At 40.7% G+C, this 26085-nt stretch overlaps 1 protein-coding gene across 1 annotated transcript in view; it reads right to left on the bottom strand.

The window, feature by feature from the left end:
• The window catches only part of LOC123994483 (calmodulin regulator protein PCP4-like), a 31536-nt gene that overhangs the window by 4308 nt on the left and 1143 nt on the right, over window positions 1-26085 (bottom strand). The window contains exon 2 of the mRNA XM_046297122.1: window positions 4403-4451. Coding sequence (XP_046153078.1) covers window positions 4403-4451 — 49 coding nt within the window. The remainder of the gene's footprint in view (window positions 1-4402; window positions 4452-26085) is intronic.

Below are 26085 nucleotides of genomic sequence, written 5' to 3'. Positions count from 1 at the left end.
TGAGTGATTTGAATTAAATTCAATAGATTATGTTTAAGAAGCAACCTTTTACGAACGTATACACAGGGCAGGGGGCATTACAACAACAAAGACTTTAAATCAGGGGATAAACTGTCAAATATGAGGCAAGGCAAGCCATTCTAATCTCTCATACATATACTGTACATGCTGTCAAGTCCTCTATTTATCCAGGAGGATTTAATTGTCTAACTCCCCTTTCATTATTCATACATTGCCCCCTTTTAAATCAGGAGACAAAATACATGTACGGTAATGATGTCATGTCCTGAGATCCTTTTTATTCTCTATTTTGGTTAGGTCAGGGTGTGACTAGGGTGGGTAATCTAGTTTTTAAATTTCTGTTGGCCTGGTATGGTTCCCAATCAGAGGCAGCTGTCTATCATTGTCTCTGATTGGGGATCATATTTAGGCAGCCTTTTCCAACTGATTTTTTGTGGTATCTTGTTTTTGTGTAGTGCCTGTGACCACTGCATTTACTTCACGTTAATTTGTTCTGTATTGTTTTTGGTGAGTTTCCTTTAATAAAACATGTGGAACTCTACGCATGCTGCGCCTTGGTCCATTTATACCAACGATCGTGACAAATGAGTATACATCAGAATATAAAATTGTTAATTTACTTACAATGGTAATGATAAACGTTTCTTTAATAAACAGATAATCGTACCCAAAATGACAGCAAAGACGAAGTGGGTTCAGGTCAGTCCCCATGCTAGATACAGAATTGGATTTGTGATGTGACTGTGTGACCTAACAAGCAATAGTGTGTCCAATTTCAGTGATATGGGTTCAATTACCAGGTCTGATTCCAACATCAGAAGGATGCAATAGTTTACAGGTATTTTTATTTATTTAAATAATAGTAATGCAAGAAAAATAGTATACAGGTATAGGATCTTAATTGAATCAGTATTGTAGCAGCAAAATAATCTGCAGCAACAGGATTTGAAAATTTAGTCCATAATATTGCTTGATCGGTGGATAAGCTAATAGCTGGCCAAAATTAGGCTACATGACAAATGCAAAACTGTTACGATAACCGTGTGGTTTTCAGTGAATCTATGCATATCATGAAGCTCATCTGTATTTACTGCGGCACAGGAAAATACTCAGCAACAAAAGTGTGATCGAATTAAGAGCCCACATCTGTATGTCACTATCCATTCACGCATCTACTATGTTTTTTATATACGAAAGATCCATTCCTTTACAAGACGTCACACATGACATATGCATTTTACATTGAACATAGTTGTGAATGTACCAACATACAAAATGTGAACGCATACAAAATGGACAACATACATTTAGGTTTAGATGGAATTTCTTGATGACCTTCAAAGACAGAAATAATGTATCCTTGTCTGGCTAATGACCTATTTAGTGTGTTTATATGCTGTTTAAACTGTCATGCCTATTTGAAAAGATGTGTGCTTCTTACATTCACCTTTGCATGTTTATTCAAATACTTTTAATTTGGTTTCAATACTTCAAAAGCAAATGGGAGGTCCAGGCAGTCACAAAAATATATGGGTGTTGGTTAAATTGTGATTTTAATGAATGGAGCGAATTTGGAGAGGCAGTTTTTTCCCCAGTGAGCAAGGAAAATCGCCTACCAAATTGCAGATTGTTGAGTTGCAGCGGTCAGTGAAAAGAAGTTAAATATGCCTATCCAATATTTCAACATACAATTGGAAAAGCATAGTTTAGAAAGCAAATGGCTTTTGCTGAAAAGAGAAGACAAACGACTCTAATCTGTCTCTAGTTATCAAAATTCTCAACTCCCAATTGAGCGAACAGTAGCCTATCTTATAGAGTGGTGAGGAGGAGGAGTCTTCGTGTCTGAAATAGACTTCACCATTCATTTTAGGGATTCAGGTTCACTCAAACATTGTTTTAAGCGTTGTTTTACTATTGACAGTTACAGCTGATTTCAGGATTGTATATCGATTCGCTCTCCTTAAATATTTATCTTTGTTTCATGTAGTTATACAATCATGTAACTAAGAAATTCACTGGAAAGAAACCAGAAAATGATTGATTGATTTGTTGAATAGTCATGACTGGTTTGAGCTATCTTTCATGTCGTAACACAACGGTGGCGAAGGATATCATTGCTACTTAACACAGATTCAAGTTCAGTTTTGAGATTCATTGGCTTAGGGTTAGCTGGAAGCTTCTGACTGGTCTTGGAAATGTGACCTCTCCCCGCTTGGCTCGATGGGATATGTAGTGATATCGATGGGATATGTAGTGATATCGATGGGATATGTAGTGATATTGCCAACACAGCCAGATACGTACACAGTCTTATAATATAATAATAATAATAATATAATATAATAATAATAATAATAAATGCCATTTAGCAGACGCTTTTATCCAAAGCGACTTACAGTCATGTGTGCATACATTCTACGTATGGGTGGTCCCGGGAATCGAACCCACTACCCTTAACCTTTTTTAAATTGACTATCATATTTGTTTATTAAAGCTGACCTTATTAGTGAAATTAGTAGTTCAAGAATGTCACAAGTTAATTGACACGAGAAAGCAGCAACTCTACAGAGCGCCAATGGCTACAATGAATGGCAGCGTTCCTCCTCATCACCAGCGGAGCGCATCGGCCATATCCCCAGTGAGTGCGTGTCCTTGGATCAGTAGCACTGTAAAGTTTTTGGGGGTGACAATAATTTCCTCCTCCAGGCTAGATGGGCTCCCGAGTGGTGCAGTGGTCTAAGGCATTGCATATCAGTGCAACAGTCATCACTGCAGTCTCTGGTTCACGTCCGGCAGAGTAGGCTTCTAATTTGTGTCATATTAAAAAAGATGTTGCTTATGTCTCCAGTCATATAGCCTAAAATGGATGTCGGTATTTGAAGTCGTCCCTGTTGTGACTTGATAGCGTGTATTATGCATCTATTTCACGCTGCACTGTATGCACCATTCCTCAAGTAAATGAGTCAATTTATGATGAAGGTAAGTAGTGGTTGACATTGTATATGCTGTTCCACACACTTCTAAACCTAATATTGCTGTGAAAATTAATGGCTGGAGTCATTATTGGTATTTTATTTTCATGTTTGTTTTCGCTGTTTTGTTTGACTTGTGTAGAAATGCAGTAAATGAGCTTCAATCCTTGGAATTCACACCCCACTTTGCCATACCCTAGGTTTAGCTGAACTGATGCCACTGGTTGGAGCTGGTGACTGAGATTTATGCTGCTCAGGGACACTGGGACAATGATTGATGAAGGTCTAGTCTCAGAACACCTAGGGGAGATCATTCAGTATAGAGGGGTATAGCTGCAATCCAGACTACATGAAATCCTCACTACCACGTATATAATCCACCAAGTTTGATTTAACTTGTATTGGACTACAATAAAACATAGTCAATGTAATTCCCTATGGTAAATGTGTTCTCTCAACTTAAATGTAGGCATTGAAATATGACCATAGTGGGACAATTCTAGTTGCTCAGGTTACTAAAACGTTTAAACAGTTACAAATGCCAAATAAATGTACTCAATCAAAGTCACACATTCAATCGACTACAACTATGGTAACTGGATAGATTATTCAATCATTAGACACTTTTGGCACAGCTGATGGATAGTATGTATGGGACTTCACATACAGTTTATACATTTCTTTGGAGTTTTTCAACCCTATACTCCTATCAGAAAGTTATATATAATATATATGACTAAAATAATCACATTTATCTAATCTACATTATTGTAAACTTAAACTTCAAAGTTAATGAGAAAAATGTAAGTTATTTGGTCCAAAATCTATTTGAAGTGTGACTTTCAATTCCATTTCTCATCTAGTCACATTCGCTTTACCCGGATAGCTGAATTCTACATTTAATGTCATTTCTGGATCTCAGAATATCCTACAAAGTATCCTGCAAGCCTAATTTTGCAGTCTCAAACTCCAGGGATTTGAATGACATTATCATGACAACAATACCATGCCCTAGTTTTGACAGTAATTATTTCTGTGAATCCCAGGCTTGAATGTGCCCAAGGTAGATCAAAAGACAAATGTATTATTGAATCATGGCGTCTTTTCTTTCATTAAAAAACACAAAAGAGATCTAGTCAAGACATTATCTGTCAAGTTCTGAGACATCTCTGCTTCTCAGTTTCTGGACATTAAGTTCTCCATGAGTAGAAGTGGAGACGGTGGACTCTCACTCAATGTGTTCTATGACTCTCACTCTATGTGTTCATATGTACCAACATGGATGGAGTTTTCAGTCATGAATTTCACAAGACAATTTTTGAAAGCAGGACAGTAGGTCTACGTTATGTATGGTTGTACAGTATGTTGTGTATTTTGTCATATTTGTCCTATATAAATCCTTTACCCACCTTGTCCAGAAGGTTTGCTGTTTCCACTCATGGCTCCAGATCCTGGTCTCTGCAAAGAAAGATAAAGAAAGTGATCAATATTACTCCTTCAATATTTTACATAAAGGGCAAAACTTTGAAGTAGACCAGTAGCCAGAAGGTAGCTGGTTCAAAAGTGGGAATTAAACACATACATGCATACATGTGTGAGCTTCAACTACCGTATGAGAAAGAGTGTGTTCTACAGATACTTCTGCTCTGTGGAGGAACACCCTCCCCATCCTGCACATCACTACCTGAATTATTAATCCATGGCTTTCAATGAATTTCAAACACAGCAGCTCAGCTTTGATGTTAGGCAGGCTGCTGAGAAGAGAAAACAACTAAAATTTCCTCAGTTCTCATATAGAAGCCAGAGGAAGGAAAACTAATTTCGAGGCTTTGCCATCTGTCTCACTGTTAGTGTGGGGAAAAAAATCACAAAGATTCACTGGGGTGTTGAGATAGCTTCCTTGTTGGGTCTCATCTGTCTGTGTTATATTCTGTCACATGGTCTGAGATTGATACTGTGGCTCACCATTGGCTACTACCACCCTATGGTGATGCTACTAACACCCCCCTACTCTCTCAATCTCTTGTCCTTTCCCCCTCAGTCCATTTCTACCTCTGTTTTCCTCTCCCCCTCTTTCTCTCTCCACTTTTCTATCTTCGAGTCTCTTCCTGTCTGTAACATGAGCTGCTCAGTTTTGAAAGATATCACGAATAACTGCAAAAATGTTGCTCAGGCTCTCCACTTTTTGGAGGACCGAGTTTTGAAATCAGTGGAATGCCCAGTGGAAGCAGAGTATGATTAGCTACGGAGAAAATTCAGACATTTGTTTGCAAATGCTAAGGGAGTCAAAAAGAGAACACATGCTGTTGTATAAAACACCCGTCTCCGGATTACATCTTCAAAACTATGGACAACCATGGCATCCATGACAGAGAGGGAGAAGGGTTCATCCATGTATATGGGTAAAGAGCCTAACTAAGAGAGTCTAAGTACATTTTCAGATGTTATACATTTCCAATTTAGTCAGAAAGTCGTTATCATTGCAAGTTAAGGCGTACTGTTAGCTAGCTAACGTTACGTCTATGATATGTAGTAATATTATTCATATAATATTAAGGCTAAGGCTCTGCACTTTCTGGAGGACCGAGTTTTGAAATCAGTAGAATGCCCAGTGCATTTGCATTCCTATGTATAGCCTAATGTTAGCTAGCTAGCTAACATTGAACCTAGTTGGTTAGTTTTAACTACATGTAGATTCATGCAGGGTAGTAACATTATGAGTTGAGATTATGGTTCATTGTTTAGCTAACTACATGTCTAAACAAAAGACTCCACTATGCAAGTAATCATTTCACTGTACCGTTTACACCTTCTGTATCCTGTGCATGTGACAAATAAACGTTGATTTTATTTAATATAGTGTGTGTTTACCAGAGACGGTAATGTGAAGAACAACACCAAAGTCAAATTAGGATCTGACGTTAGGCCAACGAGACACTGTCCAAGTTCTCCAGTAGAATGCCCTGCCTTTATTTAGTCACACGCAGAACCAATTAGCTCGCCAATCACTTGTAAATAAGGTTCTTGTTGTGAGTTTATTTTCCGGTAATAATGAATATAAATTAGTTGAAGTTCAGACGTTGTCAGCTATATGATATGGTAATTATTTGAACTGGCTAGCCAACTAACTTAACGTTAGCTAGCTAGATAACAAGCTAGCATTTACCCAAAACATTGTTTAGAAAGTTGTTTTGCTAGATTGAAAAATGTATAAATTAGTTTTTAAACTGATGGGTTTATTGGTGTTAAAATAGACCAGTTATGCTACTTTGGACCAACAAGCTGCTGATTTTTGTATTTATACTTTTTCATAAAGACAATGACAAATTTGCTGTCGGACGACAATAGAATGTTCATGATGTCACTGCAACAACTGTCTACAGACATGTCGATAGACGTAGTATAAACCAGCCTTTAGTCTTAATCTTTGGGTGTTTAGTACACTACAGTACTCACTGTTTAGCACATGACCTCACATGTGAATCATTAAAGAGATGGGTGGGGCTATGGCTTAAGAGGATATGAACCATGATAATGGGTGTAGCCAAAGAAGAGCTCTCCAGTAGGTGAACCAAATCATTCAAGGGCCATATTCTCAAAAGCGGGGTAGCAAATTTATCAACATTCAAAGTGAAATTACTTTCCCATTGTCTCCTCAACTGTAGTGTATGATACAGTTGAAGGTGGAAGTTTACATACACTTAGGTTGGAGTCATTAAAACTTGTTTTTCAACTACTCCACAAATGTCTTGTTAACAAACTATACTTTTGGCAAGTTGGTTAGGACATCTACTTTGTGCATTACACAAGTCATTTTTCCAACAATTGTTAACAACAGACAGATTTCACTTAATCACAATTCCAGTGGGTCAGAAGTTTACATACACCAAGTTGAATGTGCCTCTAAACAGCTTGGAAAATTCCAGAAAATTATGCCATGGCTTTAGAAGCTTCTGATAGGCTAATTGACATTATTTGAGTCAATTGGTGGTGTACCTGTGGATGTATTTCAAGGCCTACCTTCAAACTCAGTGCCTCTTTGCTTGACATCATGGGAAAATCAAAAGAAAATAAGCCAAGACCCAGAAACAAAATTGTAGAGATCCACAAGTCTGGTTCATCCTTGGGAGCAATTTCCAAATGCCTGAAGGTACCAGGTTCACCTGTACAAACAATAGTATGCAAGTATAAACACCATGGGACCACGCAGCTGTCATACCACTCAAGAAGGAGACGCATTCTGTCTCCTAGAGATGAACATACTTTGGTGCGAAAAGTGCAAATCAATCCCAGAACAACAGCAAAGGACCTTGTGAAGATGCTGGAGGAAACAGGTACAAAAGTATCTATATTAACAGTAAAACGAGTCCTATATCGACATAACCTGAAAGGCTGCTTAGCAAGGAAGAAGCCACTACTCCAAAACTGCTATAAAAAAAGCCAGACTACGTTTTGCAACTGCACATGGGGACAAAGATGGTACATTTTGGAGAAATGCCCTCTGGTCTGATGAAACAAAAATAGAACTGTTTGGCCATAATGATCATAGTTATGTTTGGAGGAAAAAGGGGGAGGCTTGCAAGCTGAAGAACATCATCCCAACCGTGAAGCACGGGGGTGGCAGCATCATGTTGTGGGGGTGCTTTGCCACAGGAGGAACTGGTGCACTTCACAAAATACATGGCATCATGAGGGGAAATATGTGGATGTATTGAGGCAACATCTCAAGACATCAGTCAGGAAGTTAAAGCTTGGTCGCAAATGGGTCTTCCAAATGGACAATGACCCCAAGCATACCTCCAAAGTTAAGGCAAAAAGCATAACAAAGTCAAGTTATTGGAGTGGCATTCTCAAAGCCCTGACCTCAATCCTATAAAAAATGTGTGGGTAGAACTAAAAAAGGGTGTGCGAGCAATGAGGACTTCAAACCTGACTCAGTTACACCAGCTCTGTCAGGAGGAAGGGGCCAAAATTCACCCAACTTATTGTGGGAAGCTTGTGGAAGGCTACCTGAAACCTTTGAGCCAAGTTAAACCATTTAAAGGCAATGCTACCAAATACTAATTGGGTGTATGTAAACTTCTGACCCACTGGGAATGTGATAAAAGAATATATATATATATATATCAAATATTCTTGACATTTCACATTCATAAAATAAAGTGGTGATCCTAACTGATTTTTACTAGGATTAAATGTCAGGAATTATGAAAAACTGAGTTTAAATGTAGTTGGCTAAGGTGTATGTAAACTTCTGACTTCAACTGTATATAATTGTCTAGCTCTGAGCCTATACTTTTATCCAATGTAAAAAACACAATTTCAAGTTTTGCTACACAAGACCAAATCGAGCCGGTCAGTCACATTTCACAACTGGAGAGGGGATGATGCTTTTATTGTTTTTTCCACTGTGCTGTTGTGATTGACAGTAGAGCTGCTCAACACATATAGAGTGGTTACAGAGGTTAATGAAGAAACAGTCATCGCTATCTAATCTGCTCTAATCCTGTTGTTGCTCATTGTCATTGCTGACCCTGTAATAGTTTGTTTGTTTTCTCTTTAATCACACGCAACCAGAAGCCAACAGATGTTATAGGGAGCGGCTGTGATGAAAACAATAAAGGATGGTTTCTTTTACTCTACATCAGTTTGAGGTGAATCCCGGATTCAGGATTGCATCAGCTCTTTGAACATGCCCCAATCTCTACTCCCTCCCTCCCTCCCATCCTTCCTCCTCCCCCTCTATCTGCCTGGATACGGTTAGAACTTACATAACCAGGCTAGTCATAATGTTCAGGAGGATTACTCTGAACAGACGGGCACATTTTCCCCACATTATTCCTCTTTCTTCTATATTTATTTATCTCCTTATCTCGCTCTCTTTCAGCTCTATTTTTGTTAAACAGCGCCTAATAAATGTAAAAAAATATTTTTTTTAAATGTGCATTTAGACGCCATGACTGAATTTCAAATGAAACATTTGTCACGGCCCCTTGATTTTCACATTCTCTTCTTTCACTTCGGCTTAGCTCCTTGATGATTATTGTTCCCTCGCTCATGCCAGCTTTTGTCAAAGTCCTGCCAGCAACATGATCAACAAACCATTCAAATCCTCATTATGTATTCTATGTAGTACATAATTATGGACCACATACTCATTGTGTTGTGGCGGCTTTCCACACATTACCATTTCATTATACCAAACACAGGCACAACGAAGTGTGGGCCGCTGTCAGATGAAGTGATGAGTGTCACTCTGTTGTCCAGAATAAATAGGGTTCCATGTGGGGGCGCAGTCCCTATCTGAGCCACTCTACTACTGTAGGGGTAAATACTGGATTCTGTACCAGGAACCACTACAATCCCTTTAAGTGGGCACACAACAAAATACATCCTCAGACACCCTCTGACTTCTTTTCCCTGTTTTTTTTCCCCTCGCAGGTCTTGTCCTGGAGGCAGAACTGAGTGTTTTCCCCTTTAATCTCACAAAATGTTAGGCATGATGCAAGATAGCTAGCTAAGTTAACTAGCGAACAGTAAGGATAAACAATAATATAACCATTTACTATTGTAAATCTCTGAAACTGGTTTTACAATAAAAAAATATTTGCCTAAGCATGCCTGATAGACATGGCTGCAGGTCAATATTGTCTGCCTACCTACCATTTGTACAGTCTGGTCACTGTGCAAAGTTTGAATGTCATATTTCATTCTTTCAGGCTAGATACTGTGAATGTAATCTCTGTGCCTGTGCATATGCATGCATGTTCATCCAGGCTACCCTAATGTTGATGTTATGCTGGCACAGTTCAACTGTTTTTCAAAGTGTACAATAGAGTATCATTGTTTATTGTCTTACAGAAAATACAAAGTGCCTGGGCTTCTTCCTGGAGTAAATTCCATTGCTTGCGTGTGTCATTGTAGCAGAACTGTATCCCTCTTGAAGCATTATACATTATGCTTGATTTCAAGTAGATGACTCATTAGGAGCTGAATGGCAGTTTGATCATGACTTAACTCCCCCCACAGATATACAAATATTCCTTGAATTTACTGTATGTTTCTTTGGAATGGCCATTTCATAATGACCACCACTCCCATCATCTGTGGATCACCAGTTATTTTAGCAACAGATTGTTACGTCGCTTTGGATAAAAGCGTCTGCTAAATGGCATATATTATTATTATTATTATTATAATGTTAAATATGATTAAATGACATATCCATTACTGGGAGTTACAGGATAGGTACTGTTTGGTGTAACACAGAGAATTTGACCAACCTTAGTGATGCCTTCTTCGTCCTCGATTCAGGGAAACAGGAGTCTCATAAAATGTCTGTGTCCAGTTGCAGGGGGTCCGTTTGAATTTAGAAAAAGCTCCATTATTAAAATAAAACCTTTTTTGGTTCATAAAGTTATCCAACAATATGTGTGCTGCCATTGTGTCTATTTGAAGTCTTCTCACTCATTGATCGAGACAGGTATCTGTCATCATGACATGCGGCACATTGGGTTGGTCACCCACCTGTCTCAATCAATGAGAGAAGACTTGAAATAGACAAGATGTCGGCAAAAATCTTTGGGTAAATCACATTATCTGGTGTAACAATATGTAGCTTCAGTTCTCAGCACTTGTGTGTCTCTACACCAGAGACACACTCAGACACTGAACTACACTGTTCATCCCAAAAAAATGGTATGCTACTTTTACCATATTACTTTTTATAAGGTTAACTCAAGTTCTCTTGTTTATGATAAAAATGTAATGTTAATATAGTATTGACTATATGCCTGTGAATTGGCATCATTAGTCCACCAATAAAGGAGGCATGAGAAAAGAGACTGGCAGCCTGAACTTGTAAGCAGGAAAACGTTCTGTGACATGTTCCATCAAAGTGGAGAGAAAGCAGGGGATCCTGAATGTTTGGTTCTTCAGGGTTTGGTAAGACAAGCTGCCTTTTCTTTTTGTCTGAAAATCGTGCAAAATAGCTGCTTTGGCATTTTCTAGCCAATAATCAAATAACCACACAAATTCATTTGTGACTGGCAAGAGTCTCACCACAATACAAGAGGAGACATTGACACGATCCTTACAAACATTTGAGTGCTATTAGCATTTTGTCTCATGGGGGAGGGCTTAAATTAAAATGCATGCACTGGCAGTTTGGTACTGAGGAGAGACTAGCACCTGAAACCCTGTCCCTGGTAGACCCAGCATCCACACACACACACCCTCCACTGCTCTCTTCCTCTCCTATCTGCTCTCCTCTCCTCTCCTGTCCCTCTACTCCTCCACCCTCCCTCCTCTCACCTCCACTGTGTTTAACTGCATTAACCAACATATCTATCGTAAATAATGACCTTGTCTCCACCTCATCTCATCTTCACTGATAGATATGTTCATGACATGAAAGCCTAGGACACAGAGAGTCATGACTGGAGGACCCCCCATCAGAGTAATGAATGAAAGGTGCTATGGTGAAACACTTAGGAATACAGCACCAAGAGCCAGTCTAACAAAGCTTTTACACTGCGACACCTTTTGCACATTAAAATGAGCGTACAAATAAAGGTTCAAAGAAGTTAGAGCATGTTTTAAATAAAATAGTTAAATAGTTAGAGCATGTTTTACTGTATCTATTCTACACTTTTCCCTGTCGCATAAGCTTGGTATATGAATGCATTCAGTTGTAAGCACACAGCCCTTTTCTTTCCCTATGTGGTCCTAAAAATATTAAATATCAACACTCAGCATCCCTGAAAGGTAGCGGAGCAGAGTAGGGGTGAGGGGGCGGATTCAAAATATAAAACAACCAAAACAACAGATTCTCCTTCTGGGCCACCAAGCAGCACAGCACAGCCATTTCCAGAAATGCCACTCATTAGGAGTAGGAGATAGAAGAAAGAGGAACAACAACAGCAGCCATGGTCCACTGAGTCCAGCGCATAGAGTCTTTCACTGAGACTCAGGCTGTAACATGGCCAGTTAAACTGTGAGTGGGCACAGTAACTGCAGGAAGTGAAAAGATAATGAGTCCATGGCATTCATTCAGTTCAGTCAATTCCCAGCTGACAGGCATCATGGGCACAGCTTGGACTGAGGGGCTAAGGCGCTGCTTGTCACATCACGCTCCCCACAGAGAAGACAAGATGTTTGCCTGCTCCCAGCCCCATATGTTGGAGCTGGAGAGGGAGATTAACTAATGGGACGACGGTGATAGTAGTAATGATGTTTCAGCACATAAGGCTTGTTTTTCACTACATGGTTGAGTCATAGGCTATAGTACGCACACAGCTCTCACAGCTGGTAGATAACACAGCATAAAGAGCTGTGATTCTGGTGTGTCAGTAATCCCCCTGGGCAAGTCCAGCCCAGTCTGGTCCTATATCCCCATGTAGAGCTTGGCACACACAACAGCGCAGTGCGTTTAACCTGGTGCCATCCAGAGGTCTGCACTCAGCACTCCACCGCCCTTCAGCCTGACTCTTCAGCCTGTATGCCTGCCTGGCATTGCCACCCAAAGTCACGCCAACCTGTGTCCTCTACTCATTGCATTTTAGTTTGAGTTTATTAAAAAAATTGCTTTGTTGATTTTTAAACCACTACATGGCCTGGTACCCGAATACATGTCTGATAGGCTTTTAAGGTATGTGCCCAGTCATTCCCTCAGATCTTCTGGCACTGATCTTTAAGTCGTACTAAATGTCAGAACTAGTCAGAATCAAAACTTTTGGTGAGGCTGCCTTAAGATCCCGGACTGCATCTTTAGTTAATGTATTCATCTCATCTCTCATGTTTAAATTGAGTCAGTTCTCTGCTATAGCCTAAACATAGATCAGATCATCACTTACTCTTCGATGATAAAGACATGTACTGTATGTTCAAGCATGAATATAATTTATATAAAGCACGCTCTCACATCCCACAGTGATGTGATCAAAGGATGCCGTGGTAGTATTGGGGGGTCGAATTAGCCAAATAAATAAATGATATATTCTTGTAGCCGTTTCTAGGGCTATTTTGGGTGTTTCTGTGAGCTTGGTCTCTCCAGAGGGGCTCCACACTGCACTGAGTGTCTATTAACTATTCAACAAGGAGGAGAGGAGGCGATGCTAGGCGAACTAGGCCACAGACGACAATGTCGGCAACTCAGCCCCAACCAACACGTTACAAAGCCTCAGCAACCCCAGTGTGGTGGGAAGTGCAGGGGAAGGGACTCGGGAGATCAAAGGGATAGGAAAGAGGTGGGAGCAGAAGGGAACCATGGTGCTGGAAGGGTGGAGCCAGCTGCTGAGACAGTGTCACTGGGTGACTCAGACACTGGACCATAACAGCTATAGTTCGGTTGTGTAGCCAGACACATTCACTCAAGCTTAGTGGGTTTTCTGCTGTCTAGCCCCCATTGTGATTTGGTACTATACATGGACACTGAAATAGTATCTACCTAAGTGTTGTGTGCTCACCTAAGCTTAACTACAATGCATTCGGAAAGTATTCAGACCCCTTGACCTTTTCCACATTTTGCTACGTTACAGCCTTATTCTAAAGTGGATTAAATCATTTTTACCCCTCAAAGAATCTACACACAATACCCAATAATGACAAAGCAAAAACAGATTAAAAACATGTTTGTGCATTTATTACAAATAAAAAAACTTATATCACATTTAAATACGTTTTCAGATTCTTTACTGAGTACTTTGTTGAAGCACCATTAGCAGCGATTACAGCCTCGAGTCTTCTTGGGTATGATGCTATAAGCTTGGCACACCTGTATTTGGGGAGTTTCTCCAATTCTTCTCTGCAGATCCTCTCAAGCTCTGTCAGGTTGCATGGGGAGCATGGCTGCACAGCTATTTTCAGGTCTCTCCAGCGATGTTCTATAGGTTAAAGTCTGGGCTCTGGCTTAGGGTCGTTGTCCTGTTGGAATGTGAACCTCCACCCCAGTCTAAGGTCCTGAGCGCTCTGGAGCAGGTTTTCATCAAGGATCTCTCTGTACTTTGCGCCGTTCATCTTTCCCTCGATCCTGACTAGTCTCCCAGTCCCTGTCGTTGAAAAACATCCCCATAGCATGATGCTGCACCACCATGCTTCACTGTAGGGATGGTGCCAGGTTTCCTCCAGATGTGACGTTTGACATTCAGGCCAAAGAGTTCAATCTTGGTTTCATCAGACCAGAGAATTTTGTTTCTCATGGTCAGAGTCCTTTAGGTGCCTTTTGGCAAACTCCAAGAGGGCTGTCATGTGCCTTTTACTGGCCACTCTACCATAAAGGCCTGATTGGTGGAGTGCTGCTGAGATGGTTGTCCTTCTGGAAAGTTCTCTCATCTCCACAGAGGAAACTCTGGAGCTCTGTCAGAGTGACCATCAGGTTCTTGGTCATCTCCCTGACCAAGGACCTTCTCCCCTGATTTCTCAGTTTGGCCGAGTCTTGGTGGTTGCAAACTTATTCCATTTAAGAATGATGAAGGCCACTGTGTTCTTGAGGACCTTCAATGCTGCAGAAATGTTTTGGTAACCTTCCCAAAATCTGTGCCTTGACAGAATCCTGTCTCAGAGCTCTAAAGACAATTCCTTTGCTCATTACTTGGTTTTTGCTCTGACATGCGCTGTCAACTGTGGGACCGTATATAGACAGGTGTCTGCCTTTCCACATCATGTTCAATCAATTTAATTTACCACAGGTGGACTCCAATCAAGTTGTAGAAACATCTCAAGGAAGATCAATGGAAAGAGGATGCACCTGTGCTCAATTTCAAGTCTCATAGCAAAGGGTTTGAATACTTATGTAAATAAGGTATCCGTTTAAAAAAAATACATTTCAAAATTTTCAAAAAACTTGATTTTGAGGCTGTAACGTAACAAAATGTGGAAAAAGGGAAGGGTTCTGAAAACTTTCCAACTGCACTGTATGTGTTTACCTACATGTTTTCTATTGGCCCCATTGTGATTTGAATTGTTGCTTGGTAAATGAAAACAAGCTATAAACCGACTGATCAGGGGAAACGTAGATGATTCAAATGAACTATTTTAACCAGTGACAAATGGAACCCTCAAATTCTTCTTGGTCACCCTCAAATTAACCTATGAAGAACTCCTCACTCACTACATTACCAGGTGTCAAAAGCAATTAGCATACATCAACGTACTAGACGAGACACAAGAAGAAAGTGTCCTTTGAATTAATGCTTTCAAGTAACAGCTTTGAGCTGAGATGGACTTTATTGTCACTATTTCAAGCTCCATGGGAGGAAAGGGAGCCAAGGTTGTATGCGGCTCAGCTGCCAACACATTAGATAACTCTGACTTGCAGCACCATATCCACCTGTTTACAGCACGATATCCACCTTTAAAGGTTCAGGCTTGGCAAAGTTGGATGGAGCATTGCTAACGTTCCTTACATGCGCATCCAGAAAGTATCACTCAGCCTACTAGTCTCTGGAATCCTGTCAGGGAATCCATCTAACTTGACGAGTAGTGCTACAAAACCTGCTCACTCAGCAGACACACAGCAGCCAAGTTTAGAGGATAGAGGAAGTCCATGTTGGAATGGGATGGGGTAAAGGAAAATGTCATCCTTTCAAGGCTCTGGTGTTGGACGGCACAGTTAGGGCATTCAACTTGGGTTTGACTTGTCCATCCAGAAGCTGAACCTGACATAGTCATTATTAAACACAGCCTAGGTCAGTGATGCCCCTGAGAGAAGGAAAGTTAGGGCATGGCCTTGGTGGTAGGAGTGACCGTGAAGAAAGACAGTTCTGAGATGGCCTCATCTTCGTGACAGTGTTTTATCGAGTTGTTTTTGCTAGCTAACTTTAGTTATCCGGCATTGCATTTAACTGTTTGTTAGCATCAGTGTAGAAGTCAACAGTAGAAGTCAACTGACGAGATTCTTCACTTTAGACATGGCGACGACAGATATGGCAGTTCCTAAGCAACTTTGCAGTATTTAGTTTTTTTTGTGTGTTGTTTCTTACATTATTAGCCCAGACATTTTTTGTGTTATTACATACAGACAGAAATAACTTTTGGATATCAGAGCGTCGGTAACTCAACAGCATTATAACCAGGCATACAACTTTCCCGAATTGGATCCTTTGTTCGTACCCCCCAGGACAATCAAAACACTGCCGGCGGAGAAGATGTATTCGGAGTGGACTTCTAGTCCGACTCAGGAGGCGTGGTGCACACCATCCACCGCTTCTGAGTATATTACTCGCTAATGTACAGTATCTGTATAATAAAGTAGACAAGCTCAGGGCGAGGATCTCCTTCCAGAGAAACATCTTGGATTGTAACATATTCTGTTTCACAGAAACATGGCTCTCTTGGGATATACTGTCCCCGTCCATACAGCCATCTGGGTTCTCAGTACATCGTGCAGACAGGAATAAAGAACTCTCTGGGAAGAATAAAGGTGGGGGTGTATGTTTCATTATTAACTACTCATGGAGTGATTGTGAACGCATACATAAACTGAAGTCCTTTTGTTCACCGGACCTAAAATACCTCAAACGCCAACCGTATTACCTCCCAAGAGAATTCTCTTCGGTTATAGTTACAGCTGTGTATATTTCCCCTCAAGCCGATACCATGATGGCCCTCAAAGAACTACACTGGACAATTTGTTTTTAAGATACTACTGCACTGTGGGAGCTAGGAACACAAGCATTTCGCTACACCCGCAATAACATCTGCTAAATATATGTATGTGACCAATACAATTTGATTTGATTATGTGAGCAGAGTTTGCCTCTGTTCATTCAGTCTGCACACTGATGGAAGAGTCCAATGACAATAACAAGGCTTCAGACTGAGGTAATTGTGCATCATACTTCAAGATACTGTCAAACTATAATGTCAGTTCTTTATATTTGTCTTTCCATACTTGCTGAAAAGGTCATCTCCTGTATTACGGTCTTTATATAAAGATCATTATAATTTTATGCATTTAGTCAGGTACTTCCATTGACATCCAATCTGCCCTGGATGCCCCTCCATGACATGGTAACAGAACCATCATTCCCTCACTGACGTCTATGTGGTGTTCTAACTACAGTATTCATTATCAGACAGGCAGGCAGGCAATAAGTAACAGTTTTTCTCCCTGCTGGAATAATCTGAGCAAAACTAATGATACAACACCATGGTTTCCTCATAAAACATTAACACGCATTAGCCAGACCCCAGGGCTCTCAACACATCCAACTACACTGCATCCTTCAGCAGCACATTTCTGCTCGACATCAGGGCCTGTATTCACAAAGCATCTCAGAGTGCTGTTTTAGGATCAGTTTTGCTTTTTAAATTATATTGAATGGACAGGCGGGACCTGATCCTGGATCCACACGCCTACTCTGAGACGCTTAATGAAAACAGGTCCAGAACACATGAAGGATGTTGCCTACCCTGTCATTCTACGAGGATGAGTAATCAACATGAGTGGTAAATCCATACAGTACATCCTGTCTCTCAGTCCTAGCACGAGGACAATGTGTAGCTAAATGGTTATTGTACAGTAAGTGAAATCATTCGGCATCACAAGGACTGTGTTATGAAAGCATCACAAAAACAACGGGATATTAGATGTTTAGGCTTTGTTATACCTAAACATCTAGCCTTATGTTGTGGACCAGGTTAAAGTGAGTGCACAGCATACAGGCATCAGACAATTTAGCTGGATTATATATTATTTTTGTGTAATCTCTGCTCATTGTGAGGGATGATTAGGGTCATTCTGAACCAGGGCCATGTATCACCAGTGTGATGTTGGTAAAAATGCAAGTGGACATCATGTTTCAGACACCGTGGAGTATTCTATAAGGACAACATATTGGAGCTGAAGACTGACCACATCACATCACTGAGGACCTGAAATAGTCCCACCACACCGACACTATGGTGAAGAAGGCACAACAGCGCTTCTTCAACCTCAGGCGGCTGAAGAAATTTGGCATAACCCTCAAACTTCGACAGATGCACCATTGAGAGCATTCTGTCAGGCAACTCCATGGCTCTCCAGAGGGTGGTGCAGTCAGCCCAATTTATCACCGGGGGCACGCTGCTTACCCTCCAGGACATTTACAGCACCCGTTGTCAAAGGAAGGTCACCCGAGCCCCGGTTGTTGCCATCTAACAGACAAGGATGGTACAGGTGCATCAGAACCGGGACCGAGAGAGTGAGAAACAGCTTCTATCATCAGGACCCAGGTTTTTTTTTAAAGTTATCTGGATTTCGCCCATCGGTTAGGAATAAATGCATAGAAATAGAATGAATAGTACTGACAAATCACTTCCGTTCTACTCATTTTATTTCTATGCATTTAATCCTATCCAATAGGCAAAATCCAGATACAGTTGAAGTCGGAGGTTTACATACAGCTTAGCCAAATACATTTAAACTCAGTTTCACAATTCCTGACATTTAATTCCAGAAAAAAATTCCCTGCCTTAGGTCAGTTAGGATCACCAGTTTATTTTAAGAATGTGAAATGTCAGAATAATAGGAGAGAGAATTATTTATTACAGCTTTTATTTATTTCATCACCCTCAGAAGATTACATACAGTCAATTAGTACTTGGTAGCATTACCTTTAAATTGTTTAACTTGTGTCAAACGACTCAGATAGCCTTCCACCAGCTTCCCACAATAAGTTGGGTGAATTTTGGCACATTCCTCCTGGCAGAGCTGGTGTAACAGTCAGGTTTGTCGGTCTCTTTGCTCGCACACGCATTTTCAGTTCTGCCCACACATTTTTTTCACACAATATTTATGCTGCAGTAGTTTGTGTCAGTCTGTTATATCTGGAGTATTTCTCCTGTCTTATCCGGTGTCCTGTGTGAATTTAAGTATGCTCTCTCTAATTCTCTCTTTCTTTCATTCTCTCTCTGAGGACCTGAGCCCTAGGACCATGCCTCAGGACTACCTGGCATGACTTCTTGTTGTCCCCAGTTCACCTGGCCGTGCTGCCGCTCCAGGTTCAACTGTTCTGCCTGCGGCTATGGAACCCTGACTTGTTCACCGGACGTGCTACCTGTCCCAGACCTACTGTCTTCAACTCTTTAGAGACAGCAGGAGCGGTAGAGAAACTCTCAATGATCAGCTATGAAAACTCAACTGATTTACTCCTGAGGTGCTGACCTGTTGCACCCTCGACAACTACTGTGATTATTATTATTTGACCATGCTGGTCATTTATGAACATTTGAACATCTTGGCCATGTTCTGCTATAATCTCCACCCGGCACAGCCAGAAGAGGACTGGCCACCCCTCAGACTGGTTCCTCTCTAGGTTTCTTCCTAGGCCTTTCTAGGGAGTTTTTCCTAGCCACCGTGCTTCTACACCTGCATTGCTTGCTGTTTGGGGTTTTAGGATGAGTTTCTGTACAGCACTTTGAGATATCAGCTGATGTAAAAAGGGCTATATAAATACATTTGATTATATTTTCAATAGGATTGAGGTCAGGGCTTTGTGATGGCCACACCAATACTTTGACTTTGTTGTCCTTAAGCCATTTTGCCACAACTTTGGAAGTATGCTTGGGGTCATTGTCCATTTAGAAGATCAATTTGCGATCAAGCTTTAACTTCCTGACTGATGTCTTGAGAAGTTGCTTAAATATATCCACATAATTGTCCTTCCTCATGATCCCAACAATTTTGTGAAGTGCACCAGTCCCTTCTGCGGCAAAGCACCCCCACAACATGATGCTGCCACCCCCGTGCTTCACGGTTGGGATGATGTTCTTTGGCTTGCAAGCCTCCCCCTTTTTCCTCCAAACATGACAATGGTCATCATGGCCAAACAGTTCAATTTTTGTTTCATCAGACCAGAGGACATTAATCCAAAAAGTATAATTTTTGTCCCCATGTGTAGTAGCAAACAGTAGTCTGGCTTTTTTATAGCGGTTTAGGAGCAGTGGCTTCTTCCTTACTGAGCAGCCTTTCAGGTTACGTCGATATAGGACTCGTTTTACTGTTGATATAGATACTTTTGTACCTGTTTCCTCCAGCATATTCACAAGGTCCTTTGCTGTTGTTCTGGGATTGATTTTCAGTTCTCGCACCAAAGTACGTTCATCTCTAGGAGACAGAACGCGTCTCCTTCCTGAGCGGTATGACAGCTGTGTGGTCCCATGGTGTTTATACTTGCGTACTATTGTTTGTACAGATGAACGTGGTACCTTCAGGCATTTAGAAATTGCTCCCAAGGATGAACCAGACTTGTGGATGTCTAACAGAAGCTTCTGAAGCCATGACATGTTTAAAGCCACAGTCAATTTAGTGTATGTAAACTTCTGAGCCACTGGAATTGTGATACAGTGCATTTTAAGTGAAATAATCTGTCTGCAAACAATTGTTGGAAAAATGATTTGTGTCATGCACAAAGTGTATGTCCTAACCGACTTGCCAAAACTATAGTTTATTAACAAGAAATTTGTGGAGTGGTTGAAAAACTAGTTTTAATGACTCCAACTTAAGTGTTTGTAAACTTCCACCTTCAACTGTAGATAACTTTTGAAAAACGGGTCCCAAGCCATCAGACTGTTAAACAGCCATCACTAGCCAGCTACCTGCCTGGTGCCCTGCCCTGCACCTTGAGAATACAGCCCCATGTATATAAAGACATTGAACACTGGTCACATCATATACTAAAAATCATTCTTTAACCTGTCTCCTCCCCTTCATCTACACTGATTGAAGTGGATTTAACAAGTGACATCAATAAGGGATCATAGCTTTCACCTGGATTCACTTGGCCAGTCTGTCATGGAAAGAGCAGGTGTTCCTAATGTTTTGTACACTCAGTGTAGCTCAGTACTTCAATAATGTATTTTATACAGTCATTATTGCTTATCTTTATCAAGGGTGTTAATAATTTTGGACCCAACTGTATACTTTATTCTCAACATAGCCCATTCTAACTCAGAGAGCTCCCGAATGGCACTGCGGTCAAATTCACTGCATCACAGTGCTAGAGGCATCACTACAGACCCTGGTTCGATCCCGGGCTGTATCACAACTGGCCGTGGTCTGGAGTCCCATAAGGCGGTGCACAATTGGTTAGGGGGGTTTGGCCGGGATAGGCCGCCATTTTAAATAAGAAGTTGTTCGTAACTGATTTGCCTAGTTAAATAAATAAAATATACCTTCGCTGTACATTCCCATTTCCTTTGCAAAAAATACAGTATACTGTCTACACACACACCACATATTTATGTTCAGGAATATGAAACTACTCATTCTAATATACAGTGGGGCAAAAAAGTATTTAGTCAGCCACCAATTGTGCAAGTTCTCCCACTTAAAAAGATGTCAGAGGCCTGTAATTGTCATCATAGGTACACTTCAACTATGACAGATAAAATGAGAAATAAAATCCAGAAAATCATATTGTAGGATTTTTAATGAATTTATTTGCAAATTATGGTGGAAAATAAGTATTTGGTCAATAACAAAAGTTTCTCAATACTTTGTTATATACCCATTGTTGGCAATGACAGAGGTCAAACGTTTTCTGTAAGTCTTCACAAGGTTTTCACACACTGTTGCTGGTATTTTGGCTCATTCCTCCATGCAGATCTCCTCTAGAGCAGTGATGTTTTGGGGCTGTTGCTAGGCAACACAGACTTTCAACTCCCTCCAAAGATTTTCTATGGGGTTGAGATCTGGAGACTGGTTAGGCCATTCCAGGACCTTGAAATGTTTTTTACCAAAGCCACTCCTTCGTTGCCCGGGCGGTGTGTTTGGGATCATTGTCATGCTGAAAGACCCAGCAACGTTTCATCTTCAATGCCCTTGCTGATGGAAGGAGGCTTTGTTACTTTGGTCCCAGCTCTCTGCAGGTCATTCACTAGATCCCCCCGTGTGGTTCTGTGATTTTTGCTCACCGTTCTTGTGATCATTTTGACCCCACGGGGTAAGATCTTGCGTGGAGCTCCAGATCGGGAGAGATTATCAGTGGTCTTGTATGGCTTCCATTTCCTAATAATTGCTCCCACAGTTGATTTCTTCAAACCAAGCTGCTTACCTATTGCAGATTCAGTCTTCCCAGCCTGGTGCAGGTCTACAATTTTGTTTCTGGTGTCCTTTGACAGCTCTTTGGTCTTGGTTATAGTAGAGTTTGGAGTGTGACTGTTTGAGGTTGTGGACAGGTATCTTTTATACTGATAACAAGTTCAAACAGGTGCCATTAATACAGGTAACGAGTGGAGGACAGAGGAGCCTCTTAAAGAAGAAGTTACAGGTCTGTGAGAGCCAGAAATCTGTCTTGTTTGTAGGTGACCAAATACTTATTTTCCACCATAATTTGCAAATAAATTCATTAAAAATCCTACAATGTGATTTTCTCTCATTTTGTCTGTCATAGTTGAAGTGTACCTATGATGAAAATTACAGGCCTCTCATCTATTTAAGTGGGAGAACTTGCACAATTGGTGACTGACTAAATACTTTTTTGCCCCACTGTATCTATTTCATATCTACTTTTTTTTACTTTTCAATAAACTTTTACTTGATTTTGAGAGGATTTTAAGCAAATTCAAAGATTAAAATATATATATATATATTTATGCACTGTCAGTTGCCAGTTGGTCACTCAGAAGAGATTACCCCAATTAATATGACATTTTCACAAACAGATTAACTGTGAAAGATTCTTTGTACAGGTCAGTGACGAGGCAAAACAACTCAAAATAAAAACGCTAAAACAACTAAAAAGTTATTTTAGCTAATTTCCTCAGACTTCCATTGACTGAGTTCATCTCCAAATCTGTCCAACAGGCACCTCTGAGCTGAATATAATTTACTCTCGCTGACTTTAATAGGTAGATACAGTGGGTACAAAGGACACAGAGACACTGCTCATCCTTCTACAACTCTGACCTTTTTACACTAATTGGTAGCAGCCCTCTAGTTCTCCTTGTCCATTTGATGTATACTAGAGAGAAACGCTGGAGTGAAACAGCTCCACTAAGTAGACACCAAAGCCACCGTGAAGTCCCATGATAAGTGAGTGGTGGCAACACCATATCGTCTGATGCATTGCTTTTACTTAAACAGAGCATCAATATGTTAAGATTTTAAAAATACTCATTTCAAAAAAAGGATGTAATGGAATGGATTAAGTTTCTATATCATAGCAATGTAAGAAAATGTGAAAATATCAAGTCACAGCAATACACCACTGTTAGTTGAGCAAAGCATGCATGATTGGTGCTTTTTGAAACATTGAACCATTTCCTTATTCTTCTGCATTTACTGTAAACACATCCATATGAATGGCACACTACCATACTTGTCATCTTAACCTGACATTCCAGCTCATCACCACAACGTTCACACAATGTGGACATGGTTGTGATTTGTTTATTCACACCTTGATGATGTTCTTCTATGTCATATATGTTCCCTGTTTTGAAAGGCATTTCTGTTTGCATCTCTATCCACATGGAAAACAACAAACCACTGGACCGTGCTCTCAATGCTAATCAGACAAGGCTGACTGCACCCTGTTTTAAAGCCTGGAGGCGACACTGACTGTACTGCTGTCTGTCTATATATCTATCTATCTGCCTGCTTCCCTTCCATTCCCATGTCTCTACATCTACTTTGTCTATATGCCTGCCTGATCACAATCGACAACTAACTCAGACATTGGTAAGGTTAATTTGCAGCACGTTAGGGTTAAGCGTCTGGTGGTTGGGCCCCTCAAGGCTCTACAGAACAGGGATATAACCTTCTGCATCTTCTACCCATCATCTTAACCACACTGCACCATCACTATGGCGGCAGTGTCGTATCACAGCATGTGTCATTCTGACATAACATCACGCTTCAGGTACTAAAATGCTTATTCCCCCCCCCAAGATAAACTTGAAGGCAAGAGAACAAACAGTGTTGTGTTACAGCCATTGTGAAGAGGACAAATTCAATTGAACCCAAGTGTCTCATCAAGAAGATGGATGTCATGACTGTAGAATGTGCCTGACCGATCTCAATCTGTAAGTGATAGCAGGAGATAGATACATCGCACTACAGACAGATCCCACCCGAGCAGTTACATAATCCTGCCTAGCAACAAAAGTATTGAACAAATCTGCTAAATATCTGCGTGTTTGACGGGAGCATTCTAATCTAGCCTGCCGACAGAGGGACGGTGGCTGTCTCTAAATGTGGAGATATGTGGATTTAGTGCCCTGGTTCTAATGTTGTCACTGCGGCCTGACACAGATGTGTTTACCAATAATACACTGGCATATACTTATGATATTACTGAGCTTCTTTTCAAGACCACATACTCTGTAACTGTTTTAAAGTCGCCATTAGCCACATAGTGAAATCCCTGTGTGGTTTCCTTCCTCTCCAGCAAATTAGTTAGGAAGGGTGCCTGTATCGTTGTAGTGACTAGCTGCATTGATACACAATCCAAAGTGTAATTAATAACTTCACCATGCTCAAAGGGATATTCAATGTCTGCTTTTTTTAACATTTACCTATCTACCAATAGGTGCCCTTCTTTGCGAGGCATTGGAAAACCTCCTTGGTCTTTGTGGTTGAATCTGTGTTTGAAATTCACTGCTTGACTGAGGGACCTTACAGATAATTGTATGTGTGGGGTACAGAGATAAGGTAGTCATTGAAAAATGATGTTAAAAACTATTATTGCGCAAAACTTGCACAACTTATTTTGTGAGTTGTTAAGCACATTTTTTGTCCTGAATTTATATTTATTAGGCATGCCATAAGAAAGGGGTTGAATACTTATAAACATTTCAGCTTTTTATTTTTGATTAAGTTGTACAAATTTCTAAAAACATATTTCCACTTCAACATTATAGGTCAGTGAAAAATATGTTTTTTTATTCATTTTTAAATTCAGGATGTAACAACAAAATGTGGAAAAGGTCCAGGGGTGTGAATACTTTCTGAAGGCACTGTAACTGCATCATGGAGATGGGAAGCTAATTAATGTCCTATGTGCTGTAAGATACCACTTTGTACCCTAGAGCACACAGGACATGTCTTATTAATAAAATTCAGTTTATGCAGTACCGTAGAATCCTATATAAACCACGAACAGAGAAAATCATTGTCAGATGTGTGCGCTGTGATATACAGTATGATCTCAAACCTCTGTCACCACAAGTACATTTTGGTTGATGTTGGAAAATGTTGCACTAGCTAAATACAGGTAACACTTAACTACACAGCCAATCCAAAATAGTGTGTCATGTGTTTTCTATTCAATGTGTTTTAGTGGGTAGGGTTGGCTGGGCAGGTTTCCCTCAGCCATACACCGAGGTAACCACTGACCAAGCCTCTCTATTGGACCACCTATCCAGGCAGAGCGAGGTGCTAGGAGAGAGAGGGGGCAGCTGTGAAGAAGCGAGGGGGCACTGCTGTAGAGCTAAGAGGACTGGCCCCATCTGTCTCTACCACAGTCAGCTCTGTCTGTCTGTCTGTCTGTCTGTCTGTCTGTCTGTCTGTCTGTCTGTCTGTCTGTCTGTCTGTCTGTCTGTCTGTCTGTCTGTCTGTCTGTCTGTCTGTCTGTCTGTCTGTCTGTCTGTCTGTCTGTCTGTCTGTCTGTCTGTCTGTCTGTCTGTCTGTCTGTCTGTCTGTCTGTCTGTCTGTCTGTCTGTCTGTCTGTCTGTCTGTCTGTCTGTCTGTCTGTCTGTCTGACATACTGCAACTGCTGCTGGAATCCATTGACTTGGATGGAAAGGCCAACTGTACTAGCATCAGGCAAGCGACCAGAAAAGAATGCAGCTCAATTGTTTCCAAAATTGGCCCATTGTTTTGAGGGAAAGAGACAGTGATAAGGTCTCCGATTGGGGGCCTCATTTATTTCCATTCCCACCTGCGCTATGCATGTAGTGACAGAACAGAATGTGTTATTTCAGTGGGTCAGCCTTGAATTATTCAGTGACAGCCCAGGGAGCCATACAAGCTAGAACCGCCACTGCTCCTGTGATTACTGCCCGATTTAACCGAAGATTAGAGGCCATACAAAACTGTATTCATTCAACAAAAGTCTTCGGTTATTATGTAACCACGTACATTAATGTATTCACCTTCAAGTGTAAAGTT

The sequence above is a fragment of the Oncorhynchus gorbuscha genome, linkage group LG02 (genome assembly GCF_021184085.1).
Source record: "Oncorhynchus gorbuscha isolate QuinsamMale2020 ecotype Even-year linkage group LG02, OgorEven_v1.0, whole genome shotgun sequence".
NCBI classification, from domain to species: Eukaryota; Metazoa; Chordata; class Actinopteri; order Salmoniformes; family Salmonidae; genus Oncorhynchus; species Oncorhynchus gorbuscha.
Note: the sequence above shows the minus strand (reverse complement) of the source record. Positions and strands in the feature narration are given on the sequence as shown.